The 22,166-nt window shown below is 34.0% G+C and overlaps 2 protein-coding genes across 2 annotated transcripts in view; both read left to right on the forward strand.

The window, feature by feature from the left end:
- The window catches only part of LOC133848391 (carbonic anhydrase-related protein 10), a 33,074-nt gene extending 31,752 nt beyond the window's left edge, over positions 1-1,322 (forward strand). The window contains exon 8 of the mRNA XM_062283938.1: positions 626-1,322. Coding sequence (XP_062139922.1) covers positions 626-712 — 87 coding nt within the window. The 3' untranslated portion in view covers positions 713-1,322. The remainder of the gene's footprint in view (positions 1-625) is intronic.
- The window catches only part of LOC133849020 (RING-box protein 1-like), a 123,237-nt gene that overhangs the window by 85,585 nt on the left and 15,486 nt on the right, over positions 1-22,166 (forward strand). The window lies entirely within an intron of this gene.

The raw sequence follows: 22,166 nt of genomic DNA on the forward strand, positions 1-22,166 counted from the left end.
CTATGAAGTACTACATTTCAAATTTACCATAGAGTACGTAATATACTAGAGTGTCAGCCAAAGCAACTAAGCCTTATACAAAAATATTTCTTAAATAACTTCCCCAATTTTTCGATCTCAATCAGATTTTCAAAAATCATAACTACTATACGAGTAGTTATTATTGTATGTACCAAAAATCCCGACTCTAGCTTTTAAACTACACTTGTTATTCAATTTTTGTGAATTTGCTGGGTTGGAAGTGGGCGTGGCAAAAATTTGAAACAAAATTTGATCAGCGTCAAAACATAACAACTGCCATAGAAAAAGAATTATAGTTCTATCTCTTATAGTCTCTGAGATCTAGGTGTTTATACTGACGGACGGACAGACAGACAGACGGACGTTGCTAAATGGTCTCGGCTGTTAATGCTGATTAAGATGCCTCCCTTTTATGAAGGCACCAAGTTATAATACTCTTCTACTTCGTCCACAGCTTTGCTTGAATCCATGTGAACATAAATCACATTTGCAATTAAGTTCATTCAAATTGACGATAACTCATTTAATATTAGCTGCAACTTTGAATTAATAAATATTGATGTTGACTTAAATGCGAGCTGCTTTAATCTTTAATCCACAACAGAATCAAAATGCGTGTCCTTCGATGTACAAGGACATGTACTATCGAGCGAATCGCTGGTCACCCGATACGGGAATGCTGATACGTTGACAACCACAACAACAACAAGAACAACTTCAACAAGAACAACAACAAAAACAGGAACAACGAAGCGCACCAACAATAACGATAACAACAACAACAACAACAACAACTGCAACTGCAATAGAGGCTGGCAACGCATTTCGCATTTTTGATGCCGCATTCAAATTTGATATTAACGTTTTTGAAACGAGCTCAGGATTCGTTTGGCTTGCAGCAGCATTCCTTCTCCTACACAAATGCAACACACAGCAACAATAACAACTGCAAAAACACCAACAACAACAACAACAACAAGAAACTCTCAAAAATATGGTAAAATTGTAGCGAATAATTTTGAAAAAGCAAAGCTTGAGAATACCCTTGCATATTAATCTAGGAATAAATGCTAGAAATATCAATACAAATCGTTCCTAAAACATATAAAAAAAAAACGCTGTCTTTAATTTGATTTAAATAACTTTTATAATTTTGCATGTTTGGACTTTAGTTATGTAATGTATCGCTCTGCAAGGGTATTTACAGGGTATCTATACAAAACAGAAAGGCTTATAAAAACGAAGAAACACATTAAAAGCCACAAAACCCCAAAAATGTATACAGACGAAAAAAAACAAAATTAAACTAAAAAAAAACGAACAGAAAAATAGCTAACACAAGAGCCTAAAACATAAGTAAAACACACATTCATACAAACGCATACACAATCATTCACACACACACACTCGCAAACACTCACACATGACACAAAATTTAATTTGACGCCCGAAAAATTTGTGTTGCATACTTTTCAGCGCAGTGTTCTGTCTGTGGTGAGTTGTGGAGTAGTCTGGTAGCTAGTGAGGAGGGGGTGAGTGAATCGCCCCCCGTTTAACTCTGTCTGCTACTATTGCCATAAATTAATTGCTGCCTTATCATATTTACGCAATATAAATATTTTCGGGCCTAATATTAATTTATACACACACACACACACACAAACAAACATTGCAAGCTGCGAAATTTGCCTATTAATTGCTTTCAATTTTCCAGTTTTGTTCAATTTTATTTATGGGCAATTATTGATTATGCCCCATTATTGTTGTATTTATAAATAAATAGTTTTAATTTTTTGCACAATTTATTGCCACACACCACGAATAAAAACAAAATAAAAGCCCCAAAACTTCGACTGCAAGTCGAAGCTTTAATACTCTTACAGCAGCAAAAGAATTCAATTAGCTTAATTCCTAGACAAAAAGATTGTGCAAACTAGATTCTCTGCAAGGGTATGCCCAAAAGCATGACGACGACAAGAAACGATATAAGAATTTCCGTAAACTGGATGGGTGGACAATAACTAAAGAAAAACAAAAACATAAAGCATATATAGTATATACATATATATAGGAAAAAGCAAAACAGAGAAAATAGCAAAGAAAATTTAACCAAGCTAAAAAAAAAATAACGAAAAAAAAAGAAATCAAAACAAATATTCATATAAAATATACACCAGATATCTATAAACTAACGTATATACAAAGTAAAAAGTAAAACTAAATAGATATATGTGAAAACAAGAGAGAGCATTAACAGTGTCTTTGGCAAGCCGAAGCTCAAACACCCTTGCAGATGAAAAGAATTCAACGTCAAATTCCGTTTTATAATATACGATTTTCCATCCAAAATAGAATAGAAGAAGAATTTATTCTGCAAGGGTACGATGCCGGAAAATGGGAGAAGAAATGCAGAAGAAACTACTAAAGCAATGCAGCAAAGAGTTGACAAACAGTTGAGAACACAAAAAGTACGATAAAATATCAGAAAGAAAATGAAAAAAAAGAAAAATAGAATAGAATACCATTAAATATCGACCACATCGATTGGAGTCGAGAGTACTATATAAATATAGAGAGAGCTAATTAGTTGAAATATATATAAATAAAAAAATATATATATAAATGCATATTGTGTATGTATATTAACGCTAGGAAGTACACAACACTCAAAGCCCCCATATAGCATTATAGCCTACATAGTCGGAACTCATGAGTATACACACAGCAAAGCGAAGCTAAAAAAAAAAAAAGAAAAATCGAAACTATCGTCAAAGTATCGATAGTAAACTAACACTAAAACTGAATTCTAGATTAGCGCGTTACAATGAAAAAACTACAGTTTTAGGCTTATCTTAAGTAGGACGCAAACAAAACGAAATCATAATTGATTTTTTTTTTTTTTTTTTTTGTAATCGATAGTCATATATCGAGAGAACTCTATATAGATAAATATATATGTATATGTACATGTGTAAGTGAATCAATTGCGAAACCGTGCTGGACAGTGGACAAGTAACCGAGAGAGAAAGAGAAAGAGAGAGAGAAATTTGTGCGCTTAGATTAGCTTTTGCGTTTGTAACATATGTTATTTAGTTATCGTTATCGTTATCGTTATCGGCGCCAGCTAAGCATTCGTATTCGTGCAATTATTATCGTTTCTTGAAACGTGTTTCCCCACCTCCCCCCTCCCTTGAATCCCCTCCACTCCCCTCACCACATTAACACAATTAGGGAGTAGTAGAAAAAATTGTCTATTTGTATAAAAGAAAACGCAATTTCCACACGACTGTAAGTTACTATTGTGTTGCCATATAAGCGAGAAAAACAAACAGAAAACACGAAAAAAAAAAGAATATATATATATAAATTTACGAGTACTACGAAATATACTATATATACATACGATTATATAATACTGAACATATAGATATATACTAATAAACAAACAAAAATACATATGCGAATGCGAAGTACTCAAAAAAAAAAACCAACTATACAAAACTATACAATATGCAAGAAAAGCAAACAAATTACAATGATAACAACAACAACAACAACTCATACAACAAACGATTATAGATGCGTCTCTCTATTATTTTACCATAAAAAAAAGCGAATCGAAATGCAGCAGAATGAAAAGAAAACACGACACAGCGGAAAAGCAGAATTCAGAAAACAAAAAGTATTATGTGACAAAAGAAAAACAACAATAACAAATACAAAAATACAAATACAAATAAAAATAAAAATACAAATGAAATTAAACAAATTCAATCAATCTCTTTAATTTTTTTGGGGTAAAATGTAATTCACGTCTCTTCCAAAAGGTAAGCATATTAAATTGTTTCACAAGAGTTGAATTCAGAATTCATTTGTTTAGCTAACAATATCATAATTCGATTTGGTTGTACTTTAAAGGGTTTTTTATTTGTACAAAGGAATTTACGTCTCTTCCAAATAGTAAGCATAGTAAATTGTTTCACAAGAGTTCAATAATTATCCTGATAAAATTAAGAATTCACTTTTTAGCTAACAATATCTTATTTCGATTTGGTTCTACAGTGTTTTTTTTTTTTGATTTTGTTTTGCAATTAAACTGTTTTGAAGAGTGGAACATTCAGATTGAATTCAGAATTCATTTTTTTAGCTAACATAATTCGATTTGGTTATACAGCTTTAAGAGTGGTTATATTTTTTTGTGCAGCCTACACAGACGGAAAAAGTGAAGGAGTAAGCCGCACTCAATATCCGGTTTGCTAATCACAGAATCCAGGAGTCAAATGGAATTTGAAATGCGTGCAACTAATCAGGAAACAAGGACATAACAGCGTTTCCCGCAATAAGCTTAACACAAACAAGTGCAGCAATCAGACGTTCGCATATCCTGCAACGTTTCTTTCGCTCTCTCTCTTATTGGGAATTCGAAACTATGCGCATGGCATACCCTTTGCTTGCCAGTCAGTTGCAGGGTATAATTATGAGAGGAGTGGCGCGAGTCAGGGAAGCGTAGCCCAAGTGGCACTTCACTAACTGTAACCAGTCCGAATAACAAGCAGTTATTTCCTGTTTTATTTTAGAACGAGCTTAAAGCGAGTCTAAGTGAGAGCGAGAGAGAGAGAGAGGGTGTCACACACAGAAAAAGAGAGAGAGAGCGAGAGAGAGTGCCACAGTTGCCCTATTTAAATATGCAATTTCAATTTCCGAAAAATACAAAACGCGTCCAACACGCAGCTCACTCAACTGTGCAAAAGCGGTAACTGGGCAAAAACTGGAAAAGAAGTAAAGAGTTTTTGCGGGGGGATGGATGGATGGATGGATTGTTGGATCGAGGAGGAGGAGGAGGAGGTGGAGGAGGAATCACAATCGGAAATGGGGAACCGCATGTTTAATTGGACGCAATTGAAACTAAACTAGCGTAAAATAGAAATAAAAACAAACACAGAAACTCAAACGCAAAACGCAAAAGCAAATCCAAAATTGCGAATCCAAAAAAATACCGAGTTCAACTCGACATTCTATAATATGCTAATACAAATACATTACGCTCTGCTCTGTTCCGTTCTGTGTTCCATTCCGTTTCGTTTCGTTCCAACCCAGCACGAAAAATTAATTACAAATTAATTTACCATAAATTGAAATTTCGCTCGACGACGACGACGACGTCGCGACGTCTGCTTTGGTCAGTCGAGTGGTTTGCCCCAAAGTTTGCCACTGAATGGTGGCGCCACACAGCAGCGTTGCATGACACTTGGAATGGCGTTTGAGTGTCGAACCTCGCGACTGCTTATTAGCCATAGAGCACAATGGGAACAGGCTAAGACCAACGAGTGTGCATCAATTCTCTAGCCATTAATTATACCCCATTTCATTTACATCAATATCTTTAAAAACTCAAGAGAATAAAAGTGATACGATTCCTTATTTATTCTTATCTAATCTTTAATGATATATAATCGAGTTTGCTCGACTGCGATTTATCATATTCTAAAAATATACCTTACATATACTGAAAGTTGTATTTGATATGAAAGCAATTTAACAACGAAATCTTTAAATAAAAAAAAATATCAAATCTACTTTTCAGGAATATTCTCGCGGGGAATGAAGTATCTTGGGTAGTAATTGAGTTTGCTAGACAGTGAGATACCCGCTACACATTTTCAATCAAATCATATTCTAAAAATATACCAAAATATAGCTAAAATACCAAAAAATATACAAATAAATATATAAAAATATAAATAAATATATAAAAATACTACCAAAAAATATTCCGTTTTCGATACCATATTCTTTAAATTATACCAAAATGTACCTTAAAAATACTAAGAAATATTCCGAAGGCTGTATTTGGTATATTGGGCTACATTATACATATATAGGGTACATAATATACCATAATATGCCAGACAAAGCAACTAATACCGATATCCACTCACTACTCATTTTCAATAAAAGCATATTCTATAAACATTCCAAAAAAAATATACCTAAAAAATACTGCAAATATTTTATTTTCAATAAGGCAATATTTCCAAAGTATGCCGAAAATATACTAAAAATATACTGAACACATTCGCCGAAAATATACCTCAAAAATACTAAAACATTCCAAAAAAAAAAAAATATACCTCAAAAATACTAAAAGCATTCCAAAGGATATATATGTATATTTGGTATATCGATATTGAACTAAATTCAAATTATACTTCAGCGTAGGCGTTTTTTTGCTCTACAAAAGTATTTCTTAAAAAACGTTTACAATCTACAAACTAAATTAAATTTATTGACTGATATTCAATAGATCTCTTTAATGATGTAGACTACATTTTATTAAAATGTGCAATTTAAACTCTTGCCACTTCTGCTAAACAATCATCGCAACAATTCTTATCCACCAACAACTGAAATTCGAATCATCTAAACTGTTGTTTAACGTCGTTTATGAACCTCGTGGATCTTTTTGGGAAGCGAAAGTCAACTAGAAGCTGGTTTAGTGTTGCACCGCAAAAGTGTTGGATCTGCAAAACAACATTTGGATCTGCAAATTGAATGTTTTGCCCAGCGATTTGGATTTGCATTTAGTATTGTTGTTGTTGTTGATGTTGTTGATGTTGTTGTTGCTGCGTTGCGTTGTGGCTGCTGATGATAATTTTTCGGGTGCTGAATTCAATGTGAGGTTTAGGTCGAATTGCATTTTTGGAGGGATAAGTTGCAAGCTTTAACCGCATTTCACAAAAACGCGGTCAAAAGGACTAATTATGCTAAACGCCCAAAACCGCAACAACCACTTAACCATGCCCGATAGCCTCAATGGCCCGTTGCCCTGCTCCTGTTGCTGTTGTTGCTGTTGTTGCTGTTGTTGCTCCTGTTGCTGTTGTTGTCCCAAATGCTCGGCTAGTCGTTGGCCAATCGTGTTTGCCTTCCTGCTCCGTTTCTCTCCTCTCTTTTAATCCGGTCATCATCATTCTCCGGCTTTAACGTCGCAGTTTTGTACAGTGTTCGTTTATTTATTTTTTTTTTTCTTGTTTTGTTGATGCAATAAACCAAAAATTGTGCGCGCAATTTCAATTAAACACACACACATACGTACGTCGCTGTTATACAATATGATTTAATTTAATGCCCAGTGCGTGTGTGTGTCACTCTCTGCACTGCCACGCCCCTCACTACACCCCTCTGTGCAAGCAGCAGCAGCAGCAGCGAAAGTTGTGAGGGTCGAGCACAAAAAGTGTTGCCTACTTTGCAGCGCACACAAGGCAAAGGGCACAAAACAGCAAACACACACAGACACAGACACAGACACGCACACTCACACACACACACATTCACACGGGATATGTAAATAACAGCAAAAGTTTTAATTAAATTTTAAATACAAGTTAATTTTGTGTATTTTCACGCGACGCAACAACAGCAACATCAACAGCAGCAGCAACAACAACAACAACAGACCAAAATATCCATTTGTATATTTTATGCCAAAAACTGTCGGCATTTGTGCGATTGCTTGCATGTGTGTGTGTGTGTGTGTGTGTCTGCACTTTTTCTATTATGATGTGCTGCAAAAAGCGTATGCTGACTATGTGAGACGATACGCAACAGACAAAGACACTTTAAGCAGACCAGAGAAGAATGTCAAGTAATAAATAAGTTATAATAAAAACCATTTAATACATCAGTAATATTCTAATAAAATACTAAATGTAAATCATAAATGGTAATTAATATTAGAAATACTAAAAAATACTTATAAAATACTAAAAAAAAAGATTCAAAATACAATGTGAAACAAATATTACTATTAAAATACTAAATATAAATGATAAAATGTTAATTAATATTAAAAATACATAATAAATGAAAAAATTTAGCTGAAACTAATAATATACTAATAAAATACTAAATGTAAATCATAAAATACAAATTAATATTAGAAATACTAAAAAATACTTATAAAATACTACAAAAGATTAAAAATACTAAGTAGCACAAAAAATACTATTAAAATACTAAAAATAAATGATAAAATATTAATTAATATTAAAAATACTTACATAATAAATTAAAAAATTAGCTTAAACTAATAATATACTAATAAAATACTAAAGGTAAATAATAAAATACCAATTAATATTAGAAATACTAAAAATACTGATAAAATACTAAATAAAATTCAAACATACCATGTGTAACAAATAATATACTATTGAGATACTAAATATAAATAATAAAATACTAATTAATATTATAAATACTAAAAAATGCTGTAAATTTTGTATAATACACTGCTAACTAATATTCAGAAATACTTCATAATACAACTAATATACTAATAGAATACAAAATATAAATAATAAAATACTAAATATAAATAATAAAATACTAATTAAAATTGAAAATACTAAAACTATATACTATATACTCTGCGTGTCTACCCAGCTATAATTTGTAGTTGTTTTCACCAACAAAATTGATTTTAAATATCGTCTAACGACGTCACAAACAGTCATAATAATTTATAATAATAATACACAAAATGGTGACTATTCAAATATAATTTGTTGAAGTTTTCGACATCCGATCTTAGCTTTGAATACATACTCAAAACTTGAGAAATACACAAAAGTAATTCTTAAATTATTTCCAAATTGTTTTACTTAGCAATGAAGTTTCTTCTGTATCTCTTCGTCAATCATACTTAATTCATTTAAACAAATAGTAATTGAGTATCTCGCAGCCTATGACACTCACTTGCTGCACTTCAATTTAAGCATACATATATATATAGTATATGAGGCAGATGTGTGCGTAAGTGCGTGTGTCGAACAAAATGAGTTATAAATATTTAGTTGTAATTCAGGTTTTAGTTTGCATTGTTGCGGCCCGTAAAAACCAAATTAATATTCATGGAACAATGAACGAGCGAAGTTAACGTCGACGTCGACGTTTGGTCAACAGTTGAAAAAAATTTTAATTAGAAATAAATATTAGAAAAATGCATTTTGTGTCGTCGACAATTGAAGGCCACACAACACATTGAAAACTTTCAAATGTGAGCTGCCATTTGCGCAACGAGCGCTGCCAACTTGTTGCTTTCGATTTAAAACTACGAGTTGGCAGCACAAATTACGAGTAAGCAAGTTGCATGCTCTTAATTTATATACTAAAAAAATGGAAAATACTAAAGATCGACTGTGAATATTTAGTATTTCCTTTTAAGAATACAAATTGAGTGCGTGTGCTGCCAACTTGTTGAGTTCAATTTAAAATTACAAGTTGGCAGCACAAATTACGAGTAAGCAAGTTGCACGCTCTTAATTTATATACTAAAAAAAAAATACTAAATATCTACAGTGAATATTTAATACTTTCTTTTAGGAATACAAATTGAGAACGTGAGCTACCAACTTGTTGAGTTCAATTTAAAATTACAAGTTAGCAGTTCACGCTCTCAATTTGTATACTTAAATATCGACTGTGATTCAAATTCGAAGATTACTTTACTGGAATTTTAATGAAAAACTGTGAAAAGCACAGTATGTAATTTTGGCATTCTGAGTATGCATTTGAATTGTGCATTATTATAATCCAAGTAATCCGGAAGCTGGCCAAAAAGATATGCCTCTCCGCTCCTTGGGTAACTTTTAATTACTTGAATTGAACGAATGCCACACACGTGTGTGTGTGAGTGTGTGTGTGTGTGTGTGCACACACGCACAACAATAATGGAACAAAAGAGACAATGCGAAAACGAAAAGAAATATTAACTCGCATGCATTTTTGAGCATGTCCGACAATTGTTGTTGGATCTCCTTTGCCAACAGCAACAGCAACATGTAGAGAAGCCAACAATAAAACACGACGCCTACAGTGCAAGTATTCGAATGTGTGCAGATAGAGAGAGAGAGAGAGAGAGAGAGAGCAGTCTGTACAATAATCCCAATCACAATCACGTGATTTGCAAGTAATCATGTTGTACATTTGCAGCTCACACGTCGCATATTGATGAGCATCGGCCCCCCACAGCAGCAGCAGCAGCAGCAGCAGATGAATCAGAATCTGAATCGAGAATCCGGATTCCGTTAACCCTGACTGAGGCCAGAAGAACTGCCAACTGGCAATCGAAGCCGCAACCAGTAATAAACGTGCGTAATCAAGCCAGACCCAAACCCAGACTCCGACTCTGACTCTGACTCTGACTCAGGCTCTTACTCTCACTCTGGACTTTGGACTCAGGACTCAGAGCTGAGTACAATCCAGATTCAGAAAGCCAAAGCCAAAGCCAAAACCCAGTTGCAGCCATCGAAGCACAACAAAAGCCAATAAGAACTGCAAATGCATATGGCTACACTGAAAGAAACTTTCAGCACTTAAGAAAATAAAGCAATAGAAATTGCGGATATTACTTACTAACAATTCAATTATACAAGTATTTTTTAAACTTCAAAGTGAGCTTCTTAATTATAAGAAAAATTCAATATTTTTTCAATTACTGCTGTGCCTTTATTTATCGAAAGCGAAATCTTTAACTGAAATTTATGTGTAGGATGAATAGCTGCCCCTTTAATTATAGATAATAAACCAATCCTAAAGCGAAGAATCTCGAATATAAAATGAAATTTAAGTAACTGAATGTTGCGTGATAATATTGGAAATTTATCGAAAACGAGATCTTTAAGTGAAGAGTAAAGTTATGTAGAAGATAACTAACTACAACTTTAACTTGAGCATAAGAACCCAAACCTAATGTTAAGAATTTTAAATATAAAATGAATTATATCAAGGATTTATGAAACCCAAAATCGTTAGCAACTTAAAGATAATAAACCAACTAAGGATAGGAATCTCAAATATAAAATGAAATTTTAATGTCGCATAAAAAAATATTAAAGATTTATGGAACACAAAATCTTTAACTGAACTATAAATTTATGTGGAGGATAGCTAACTTACACTTTCATCTTGAAGGTAACAAACTACGGCTAAAGTTAAGAATCGCGAATATGAAATGAGATTTAAGCAATCTGAATGTTGCAAAGATATATAAAGGATTTATCGAAAACGAAATCTTTAACTGAACTATATATTTATATATGTGGAAGAGAGCTAACTAACACTTTCAACTTGGAGATAAGAAATCAAGGCTAAAATTAAGAATCTTAGAAATATATCATGAAATATTAGCAATGTGAATCTTGCTTTTAATGTTAGCATGAAAATATTAAGGATTTAACGAAAACGAAATCTTTAACTGAACTATAAGTTTATATGGATGATAACTAGCTAACACTTTAACTCAAAGATGAGAAACGTAGACTTAAGTTAAGAATCTCGAATATTAAAGGAAATTTGAGCAATCTGAAACAAAAACGAAATCTTTAACTTAACTGTAAATTTATATGGATAGCTAACTATCAATCTAATTTGAAGATAAGAAACCATAGCTAAGGTTAAGAATCTCTTAATCTGAATCAATAGTGTTTTGTTTTGTAGTTTCGTCAAGTGTATGGCAGGATGTGTGCCTGGTGTCGAGGGCTGCGCTGATGCCTGCCGCCATATGGGAGCTGAGAGAGAGAAAGAGAGACTGTAGACACTGTGCTGAGCTCGGTCATAACTCAACTGCTGCAGAAATGCAGTATGAGTGTTGTGCACGAGGTGCGATGGGGGAGGAGAGGAGAGAAGAGGAGAGCGGAGGGAAGCAGGTGCAGTGCATAGCTTGTAATATTTGATTTTGATTGAAGTGCAGCCAGGCATGTGGTCGGAAAAATCGCACAAAACCTGCACAGAATAAGTACGAGAGACAACGGGTCAGTGAGTGAGAGAGGTGAGGGACTGAGAGATGCCTGTTGCCTGTTGCATTGCCAGATTGCCAGATGAGCAACAACAACAACAGCCCAGCAGGCAGTCGGACATAATGAGTGCAACAAAAGGCCAAGAGTATAACCAAAAAGTGCCTCATAACGCAGCCGACTCCAGAGACGACTCGATTGAAAGATACGTGACTTGCTGCCAGGGCTGCAGCATAAGCAATCACAAAACTCGAAAAAAGTCTACTACATTTGTTTTATAGTATTCAAGTACTAACTACTAATAAGAAAATACTAAAAAATACTGAATAGTGCTCATTAAATACTAACTACTAATAAAAAATACTGAAAATATCAAATAATACCCATAGAATACTAATAAAAAACTAACTTCTTCTGATAAAATGCTACTAATAATAAAATATGAACTACTACTAATAAAATAGTTTTTAATAAACTAATTAAGAAATGTTGATGACTAATCGAATACAATTTATTGTTACCGACTCGATTGAAACGTACGTGACTTACTGCCAGGGATGCAGCATAAGCAATCACAAAGCATTAAATAAATACTATTACAGTATTATACTAATAAAATACCAACTGCTATAAATCAAACACAAACCACTCATAAAAAATACTAACCACTAGTAACAAAATATAATATTAACTACTACTAATAAAATAAAATACTAATAACAAAATATTAAATTATACTAAAAATATACTAACTACTAACAACAAAATACTATATAATAAACGAAATTAAGAAAAATTGCGAACTAATCAAAGATAATTTGTTGTTGACGACTCGACTGTTCGTGACTACTCCTAATAAAATACTAAAATTATGTTTGTATATTATAAGAAGTGTTACCATTAACAGCATGCTAACAATTAAAAAACTTTGATCTAATGTTAACAGCAGAATTTAATAGCAATTTAACAAATAATCCAATGAAATTGAAGTAAATTAAACCGTATCCCTAGCATTTGTTTATTTTTTATATAATTTTAATATGATAATGATAATATTCACTTTATTGTAATAAAATGAAAAAAGGACCGATTTTTAGAAGAACAAGTATTTACAATCGCCTCCATTTCAAATTAGATAATCATTCCAAACAGCATATAAACTGATCTTAACATTACAGCTGCCTGGAACTAGTTCTGTTTTGCACAACAGTTGCCAGCACTGTAGACAGGGCTGCCAACTCGTTGCGTGGCACTGCCTGCAATGCAATTTGACAGGTTCGCATCGCATCGCGTCGCGTCGTAAGCGCCGCCTGCTGCAAACACGTTAAGCTTCTCCCTGCTGGCAATTGCAAGAATTGCAGGCGAAAGCCAAAAGCAGAGCATGACTTTGAGGCGTCTTGGGCCTAGGGTGTAGTTCACCCCCTACCCACTACCCCCAACTCGACTACCCACTTCTCTACTCCTCCCTGTTCCTACTCCTCCTTGTTCTCGACTTTGAGGTATCTTGGGGCTAGGGTGTAGTCCACCCCCTACTCCCCCACTCGACTACCCACCCGACTACCCACTTCTCTACTCCTCGCTGTTCCTACTCCACCGTGTTCTCTATCTGAGCAGTCTGCAACTTCACTTTGAATTTGCAGCACGCTTTTTTATGGTGCTGCATAAATCAGCGGGTGTCGGACCTTGAGTGCGAGGCGCGCTCTTCACTCGGCATGGGCGTTAGGTAACTGACTGGGGGCGTGGCATTTGCCAGCGCATTTATTGGCGGAATTTATTGGGGTGCCCGGCTAAGATGATGACGACGATATTACGCGACTATTACACATAGTTTCCTCTACACCTGACGATTGCCACTTCCTCCCTCCCTCGCTCTTCCCCGTTGCCACTAATTTGTTTTTAGTGGCGCTGTAATTGCCACACTCGCAGCACATGAAATTTTCAACGCAACAAATGAAAAATTTTGCTTTATTTGCCTTTGCCTTTGCCTTTGACTAAGCCAAGCCAAGCCTCAGTTCTGAGTTCTGAGTTCTCAGTTTTCCCTCTCTGACTTCTGCCTACAATTTGTTTTGGCTTACAGTTTTTATTTTGGCATGTCTGGGACAGGCGTAACGCTGGCGCAAAACATTTAGAGCTCACCCAAAAAGAGAAAGAGAGTGAGAGAGAGAGTTTCGTTGGCCCTTTGAAGGCTCGTGGTCATAAATTCCGTTTCTCACCACATTTTCTCCCCGCTTCTTCTTGTTTTTTTTGTGAGTTTTTTGGCCAGTGGCAAAAAGCATTTTCCACTCTTGCAAGAGGTGCAAAAAAGCTGCGGGCAGCTCGTAAACCTTTTCGCTCTTTAGCTCAACGAATTCTGTATACTCTAGAAGTCAAAATTGTTGTTGAAGTTTCGACGAAAAATTCGCGATTAACTTGTAGAACTTAAAACAAATGTATGAAACAAAATGCGCTTCACTTACCACTCAAAGTTGTTTTCACTTTCAAACACTGCAAATAGAAAGAGAAAAAAAGTGTAAGAAAAATTCACACATTTAAAACAAGCTTAAATGCTGTTAATAATTGGTTTACAAAATGCATGTAGCCAAGGCAAGAAGGAAAACGAAAAGTCATATAAAGCATATTTTTCGGCCATGCTTTTTTGGCTTGGCCAAAATGTGTTCTCTGACTTTGGCTTTCGGCTTTGCGTTTGGGCTTGGGCTTGGGCTTTGAGCAAAAGATGGAAAGACTAAACTGAGACTCAAAACTGAGAGCTTGCTGCTGCTCTCGAGACACAAAAAAGAAATACGGAATCTAAAATGATAATAAAATATTCATATTAATCTGCTCGGCTCATAAAATATTCAGCTGCGTAATTGTTGGCATTACGCTACGCTTTCCCCCTCCCCGCAAAAACTCTCTCTCATTCTCTCACTCGCTTTTGGTTGTTACACTGTTGAGCAATGTCTTCAGCTCTGGCGACAGCCAACGAAGTGGAAGCTCAGTTTGCCAGGTGTTGAAGCTGGGGGGAAGGGAAGGGAAGCAGCACACTCCAGCTGGCTGTTGTAGGCTGGAGGCAGGAAATGCCAGCAAAAATCTTACAAGTTTGTAATTTACACCTGGCTGCGTTTTTTGCCTGCCTGCCATGCCATGCTTGGCCTGTCTTGCTCTGCTCTCCTCGTTCTTGACTTTAAACAAAAGCCTTGGCTTTAAGACAGACACACACACAGACTAAAACAGACAGACAGACAGACGGATGGACAGACGGATGGACAGACAGACGGACTGAGTTCTCTACACTCGCCAAAAATGCATAAGAGTAGGCTTCGATTGCCAATGAACTCTGCAAGAAATTTACACGAATTTCAACAGACAAGTTGTTGTTAGTTAAACGACTTCGAAGATTTTCTATATTTGAGCAATCTTGTCGCTAAAATGTTGTTAGTCAAGTGAGAATTCTTAATAATCATTTAGGTTGAAGATTAATAAACAATAATTTACATGCAAGACTGTCTGAATGAAGTGTTGAATTCAAGTTGTTGTTTATTAATTGCCAACAAACTTACAAAAAAAAAACATTAGGAAAACTATTAACAAAATCGGTAAACTCAAATTTGCGTAACTAAAAGCTGACTTTTGTGAAAATAGAATCTAAATTATATTTTATAAATCGTTAAAATAAATGATTATTAAGAATGCTCTAAGAATTCTATTGCTCAAATAAAAAAATTAAAAGATACTATTACACCCAAAATATACCATATATGTACATACTAAATTATACCGTAGGTTATTTCTTGAATATCAACATATATTATTCCATACGATATATATACTAGAATATACCAAAGGTATATCAAAACATGCTATCACATGCAAAATATACCATAAAATACAAAATATACCAAACTGGCAACCAAAGCAACTAAAAAACGCTAAAAAGGAGCGTTTTTTTGACATATTTAATAATTTCTACAAGTATATCAATACGATAGAGTACAAAAGAAACCAGATGGTCACTTAAAGCAACTAAAGCTCGCAATAAGCAGCCTTTTTTGCAATATAAAATTATTCCTTAAACAATTTCTACAAAACTTTCTTATAATTTGTTATTAAAAATTCGCGGATGTCATAAATTAAAGTTAAAATTATGGTTTGCTGATGGCAAAGCAACAAACTATTGACTGTGTGTTGATTGTATTCTAATTGCATAATTTTAATTGAGTTTCTGCCAAACTGTTTTTTTCGTCGAGTGTAAAGTTTATAGAATGTGCGTGTGTGTGTGTGTGTGTGTAGAGCCTGTGGCACATTGGTAAGCCCATTAAGCTATTCATAATTGCTCATAATTTTGGTTGATTTCATTAGCATATGTAACATTTAAATTGATGTGTGAAGCCACGACTCCAACTCTTTACCTCACACACACACACAGAGAGAGAGACGTTGTACGCACACCACAACTCATATGCATAATCAATGATGGCTCATTAACCTGGCTGCCAATTGTTGTTCACGTTGTTGTTGCTGCTGTTAATTACGCATCACATATGCGGTCATAAAATATACAATATCAACGTTCTCATCGTTCGTTTTACATCAAAATGACGTCGATTAACACCTCTGCTGTGGCTGTGTGTGTGTGTACGCGTGTGTGTGTGTGTGAGTGAGTGTGTGTGTGTGTGTAAAGCCAGTTAATTGGATTTACGTTATAAAATTGAAACCGCCGCCGCGCGTTGTTGGCGGAAGTCGGTAGCCTATGCGGCGTATGTGTAATATGCCTTTAACTCGCGACAGTTTGGCCTTATCAACAACATTTTTGTGCAACCAGCAACGAACACTCAAATATCCTGTAATAAAATCTTACACTGAGATAATGACTATTTTTTATACTTATTCAAAGATCATTTTCCCTTTGAAGATAACTACTATTTCATACAGTTATTCAAAGGTAATTTTTTCTTCCATACTTTGAAAAGTTTTCACTAAATCTTTAAAGTGCATCAAATTACGGCTTTAAGATTACGGAACAGCAAAGGAAAAAAACCAAGAAACGAAAGATGAATCAATAAACAATAAGAACACTCGATAATGAGCGATTAACTGCACTAGCTGGCATGCGTATACGTAATATTTTCCTTTACTTACTTGCCACAGAATTAGTTATATAAGCTAAAGCTGAACAATTTGAATATTTCTAGTTTTCTAGCTAGTTTAAATTAATTAATTCAATAAGTAAAACAAGTAAGAAAGCTACGAGTGTACTCGAATAGTATTCACCATAATATACACCGAATATACCGCAACAATACTTAGATACCAAATGCTATATTTTAGTATATTTTATCATTAACACTCTTCGTATTGTGACTGTGAAATGCAAGAAAAGAAATTGCAAAGTCTTAACGATAAAATATACCAAATACACTGCAGCAATATTTAAATACCAAATGCTATATTTGGTATATTTTATCGTTAGCACTTTTCGTTTTGCTGTACTTTTATTTCTAAGTCACAATGCAAAAAGTGTTAACGATAAAATATACCACGTATACCGCTACAATACTTAAATACTAAATATGTTATTTCGTAAAATATACCGAAAAGTACAATAAGTATCTGTGTATAATAAGTATTTGTGTGTGTTATTAACTATTAAACTTAATGAAAATATATATCGCAGCAATACTCAAACATGACAGATGCTATATTTGGTATTTCGCAAAATATACCAAATGTTATATTTGTTATATTTCGCAATATTAAATACTATATTGGATATTTCACAATATACATATGGGTAATTCCATGGCGAAATTTTGTCCCGTGCGAGACTTTTACAGTTCACTGCAGTGAAAATAACATAAACTGAAACAATTTTAAAAATAAGTGAATGTTATTCTTAAAGCTCTAGATAAGCACTATATTTAGAGCTAAAATTGATTTTAGGAACTTGATCTGTTTTCCGATAAAATATATAATTTCGTTCATTTTTTTGGTTTTGCGTACGAATCGGTTAATTTTTGCAATTATCACATCAGAAAACAAAACAGAAAAAAAAATTCCAAAACCATTCTTAGCTCTAATTAAAGTACTTATCTAGAGCTATAAAAATAAACTTTTCTTATTTTCAAAATTGTTTCAGTTTATGTTATTTTCAATGTAAAGAGTCTCGCACGGGACAAATTCCGTTTTGGAATTACCCATATACAAAAGAATACAATACACCTGAGTTATACGACCTAATTAGGCTGCATCCGTTTTAGACCATATAAAATTAGTTCTTAAAGAAGGAAGTTAATTCTGTATTTTCTGGTATGGGACGTTTTTCGTGTTTCCACAATTTTATTTAAGAAATGATAGTCGATAAATAGCCTGTGCTTTAACCTCTGTTGCGCCTTCTGTTGCCCATTAAGGCGGCTCTACGATTATTCGCCGCCCTGCGCCTCGTAGCCTGATGTCTTCTTCTGGCATTTCTCAGACGTGCCAAGCGTCTTCTGTTCCTCAGTTGATTCCTCAGCCGCTGCAATTCAGCTGCTGACGAATTGTTGTTCGCTGTTGTAGCCGCTGTTGTTGTTGTCGTTGTCATTGTTGCCGGAGTTGTTGTCGTTGTTGTTGTGGTTGATGAGGTTGTTGTCGTTGTCGTTGTGGTTGTTGTTGTGCAATCTGACTGCTCAGCATTGGCTTCCACAGAGCAATCGGTGCAGTCTTCTCTCTCCGGAGCATCCTCTGCCATAGCCTCTTGCTCTGTCGTGCACTTTACCGCATTGCTGCCATCGATCAGGCAAAATGCAACGAATGCGATGCAACAAATTGTGATTGAGACTGAAGTTGAGATTCTCATTGCGATGCTTGATGAGCTGTGGCAAATTCAGCAGCTTCAACTGTCGATTTTATAGCGAATTTTTCTATTTGTCCATTCGAATATTCAAATTTACACAGCTGTCTCTCTACTTCTATTGATTCCAATCAAATTTATTGCTCTTTAATCGTTTTCGAATTTATTTGACTTTAACTCGCTTCTTTAACCTTTCATTATTTTGGTATTGATCTCCAGCCAGCTTGACTTTGGTTTTAAACAAATACAAATTCAATTCAACTTGCTTGATCAAACAAAACATTTGGATGAAATGTATAAACAGCTGTTCTGTAGCTTAGAATTAAGAACAACATGCGTCAATGGGCACATGTCATCATTTATAATTGAGATACTATTATTTATTTATTTACTTTATATTTCATTTATCCAATTTGAGCGGAATCTCATTAAATGTTTTAGTTGCTTTTGCTGACAGATGCTCAATGGTATATTTTGAATGTAATACTATTTTAATATACCAAATATATGTTATGGTATTATTATTTATATGGTTCTTAATTGCTTTGGTTGACAATCTGGTATATTTTACTATACGATGGTATATTTTGAATGTTATTATATTTTAATTTACCAAATATAGATTTTGGTATCTTTTTTTAATATGGTTTTATTGAAAATTTGTAGCGGTTATCGGGTCTTGATTGCTTTGGTTGACATAAAGCTTTCGGAACGTTTTTAGTATTTTAAGGTATATTTTTGGTATATTTTAAGAATATGGTTTTATTGAAAATGGGTATCGGGTCTTAGCTGCATTGGCTGACAGTCTAGTATATGTTGTACTCTATAGTATATTTGGAATGTAATACTATTTCTATATACCAAGAATAGTATGTTTTTAGTATTTTTGTGGTATATTTTAAGAATCATACCGCATTGTTTTGCTTTTATTCAAAATCGGTAGCGTGTATTTAACGGTCGGCTGTAGCTTTTTTACTTCTTAGTTGTTGCTTTACAGGGTATCGGTCATTTAAGCTCACTTTTAGGCTTTTGAATGTATAATATAAATTAACTATTGACGATTTATATTACGTTAAACGCTGGACCACGATTAAAATGCGTTTCAACATTAATATCTATTTGTTAATCACTTGACAGCTGTAACGAGCAACTCTGCGACGGGCCAGATACCTATTAAAAACAGGCAAGAAACCTGCAGTAGAGTGGATTCGCCTGGTAGATACCATATTGTAAAATATACCAAATTAATATACTGAAAATACTTGTATATACTGTGAGATAAATCTTTCTATAAATATACCAAATTAATATACCGTAAAAATACTAATGTATACTATAAGATACGACTTTCTAAAAATATACCAAACAAATATATACCGTAAAAATACTGATATCTACTGCGATATACCTCTTTCTAAAAGTATACCAAATGAGTATACCGCAAAAATTCTAATATATACTGTGAGTTACCACATTCTAAAAATATACCAAATAAATATACTACAAAAACACTAAAAATATAAAGCAGGCTATAGTTGTTCAACTTGTTATTCTCTCCATGCTACCCCTTTGAAGTATGTGCGCAATTACAGGGTAGCGACTGCTGTTAATTATGATATACGATATACACGCAATTGTCGTACATTATAAACATTCCAACATGTTGTACGAGTTGTAAATGTCGAGCTATTCTTTCACTTCCTGCTCCGCTTCATTTTGTCGTGTCGGAGAGAATATCGACTGTCAGAAACTTTTCATTTTGATTGTAGTCGAGAGCTCTTCTAGTCGAGTCGACTCGCTTTGCTTGCAACTTAATGTGACTGCTAATGTATTAATTTGATTGCATAACGGAGGCAATAATTCATAATTTAGTTGAATATTAATTTCAATTAAGGCGGCAGCAAACCAAGTTTTGAGTTTGAGCAAGTGTGCAAGAGCGCATCATTTGTTCGACATTTCCGGCACAATGCAAAAGCAGATAGTAAATTTGCAAGAAATTGATAAATTCAAGTGTGAAATAGCACAGCATTGACACCTTCTACTGCTAAATCAAGAACGGAGGGCTGCTCTATGCAAGGATATAGAATATTAAATCGATATGAACCCAAAACAATTAAGAGTCTAAGTCTGAGCAAAGGGAAAGACGAGCTACATTTTAAGTGACCAACGAGAGAGTTCGAGTTATCCAATGAAAGTATTTCATTTGGAAAGACCATGGAGAAGTCGTGCCTCAAATAGTTTGCTTGAAGCGCCCCTCGCTGACATTTGAATGCTGATCCTGTAGCTGTAAAATCCTTTAGCCAACTGAATCGTTGTAGTAGTTAAACACAAAATTGTGTTGCATCGTTAGCCTAATTGCATTTTGCAACAAGGCAACAAGACAGACAAACGCGATTCTAATATGGACTAGGCAAATACCCTGTAACTTTACAAACATTGTAAATCGAAAGAGGAAATACTAAATATTCATCAGATACAAAAATTACAAGTTTTTAACGATGTAAGGTTAGATCGTAATTGTTTTGGTAGCAATTTCATATATTTTGAATATTATGGTATATTTTAAATGTATACCTAGTATATTAATAGATAGTTTGGTATATTTTAGCATTTGTTCGGTATAATAAACTCGCATATTTTGTATGCCATAGTATTTTGTAATGTATTGGTATATCGACATAAAGTTTGGTATAATTTAGTATTTTTATATTAGTTTAGTATATTTGAGTAATTTTTCAGAATATTACACTCGCATATTTTCAATGCTATAGTATTTTTTAATGTAAAGGTATATCGAGAAAAAGTTTGGTATATTTTAGTATTTTTTGGTATATTCACTTCAATATTTATGTATTTGTTAGGTATATTATGCTCGCATATTTTGTATGCTACACTATTTTTTGAATCTATAAGAATATCGAGATTTGTTTGGTATAATTTCTATTTTTTCTATATACTAAGTTGGTATATTTTAAATAGTATTTTGTCTGTATATTATACTCGCATATTTTTAATAATAGTATTTTGTATATCAATATATAGTTTGTTATAATTTAGTATTTTTTTTGGTATAATAATTTGGTATATTTATATAAAAGACAGCTTTGATCTTTGTTGTCTTGTTAAATATAAATATTCAACGATTACTTTGATATGTTATATTATATAAGTATTTATCATATTCAAATATGTTAGAAAACAACTCAAATTATTTTGCGACCTACTTTTAAGTCTATCAAGCTCAACACTGCACTCCGTTTACGGGGTAAATCAAAACAAAGGCAGTGCAGACTTTGATGATGACCAAGCATGACGACAATAATGATGATGCTAATGGTGATAATGATGATGATGCTGCATGCATGCGTGAATGTCACAAGGCTGTCCAGAAAACTGACTTGAACACTGCCTACGAAATCCTCAGTGTCCTGTGTGTCCCTCCCTCTCCTTCTCCTCCCTCTCCCTCTCCTTCTTCCATCTTGCATCCTAAGCCTCAAGCTATCTGCCAGAGGCATGCAGTTGAAGTTGGGAGTTGCGAGTTGAAG

This window comes from Drosophila sulfurigaster, chromosome X (assembly GCF_023558435.1).
Source record: "Drosophila sulfurigaster albostrigata strain 15112-1811.04 chromosome X, ASM2355843v2, whole genome shotgun sequence".
Taxonomy (NCBI): Eukaryota; Metazoa; Arthropoda; class Insecta; order Diptera; family Drosophilidae; genus Drosophila; species Drosophila sulfurigaster.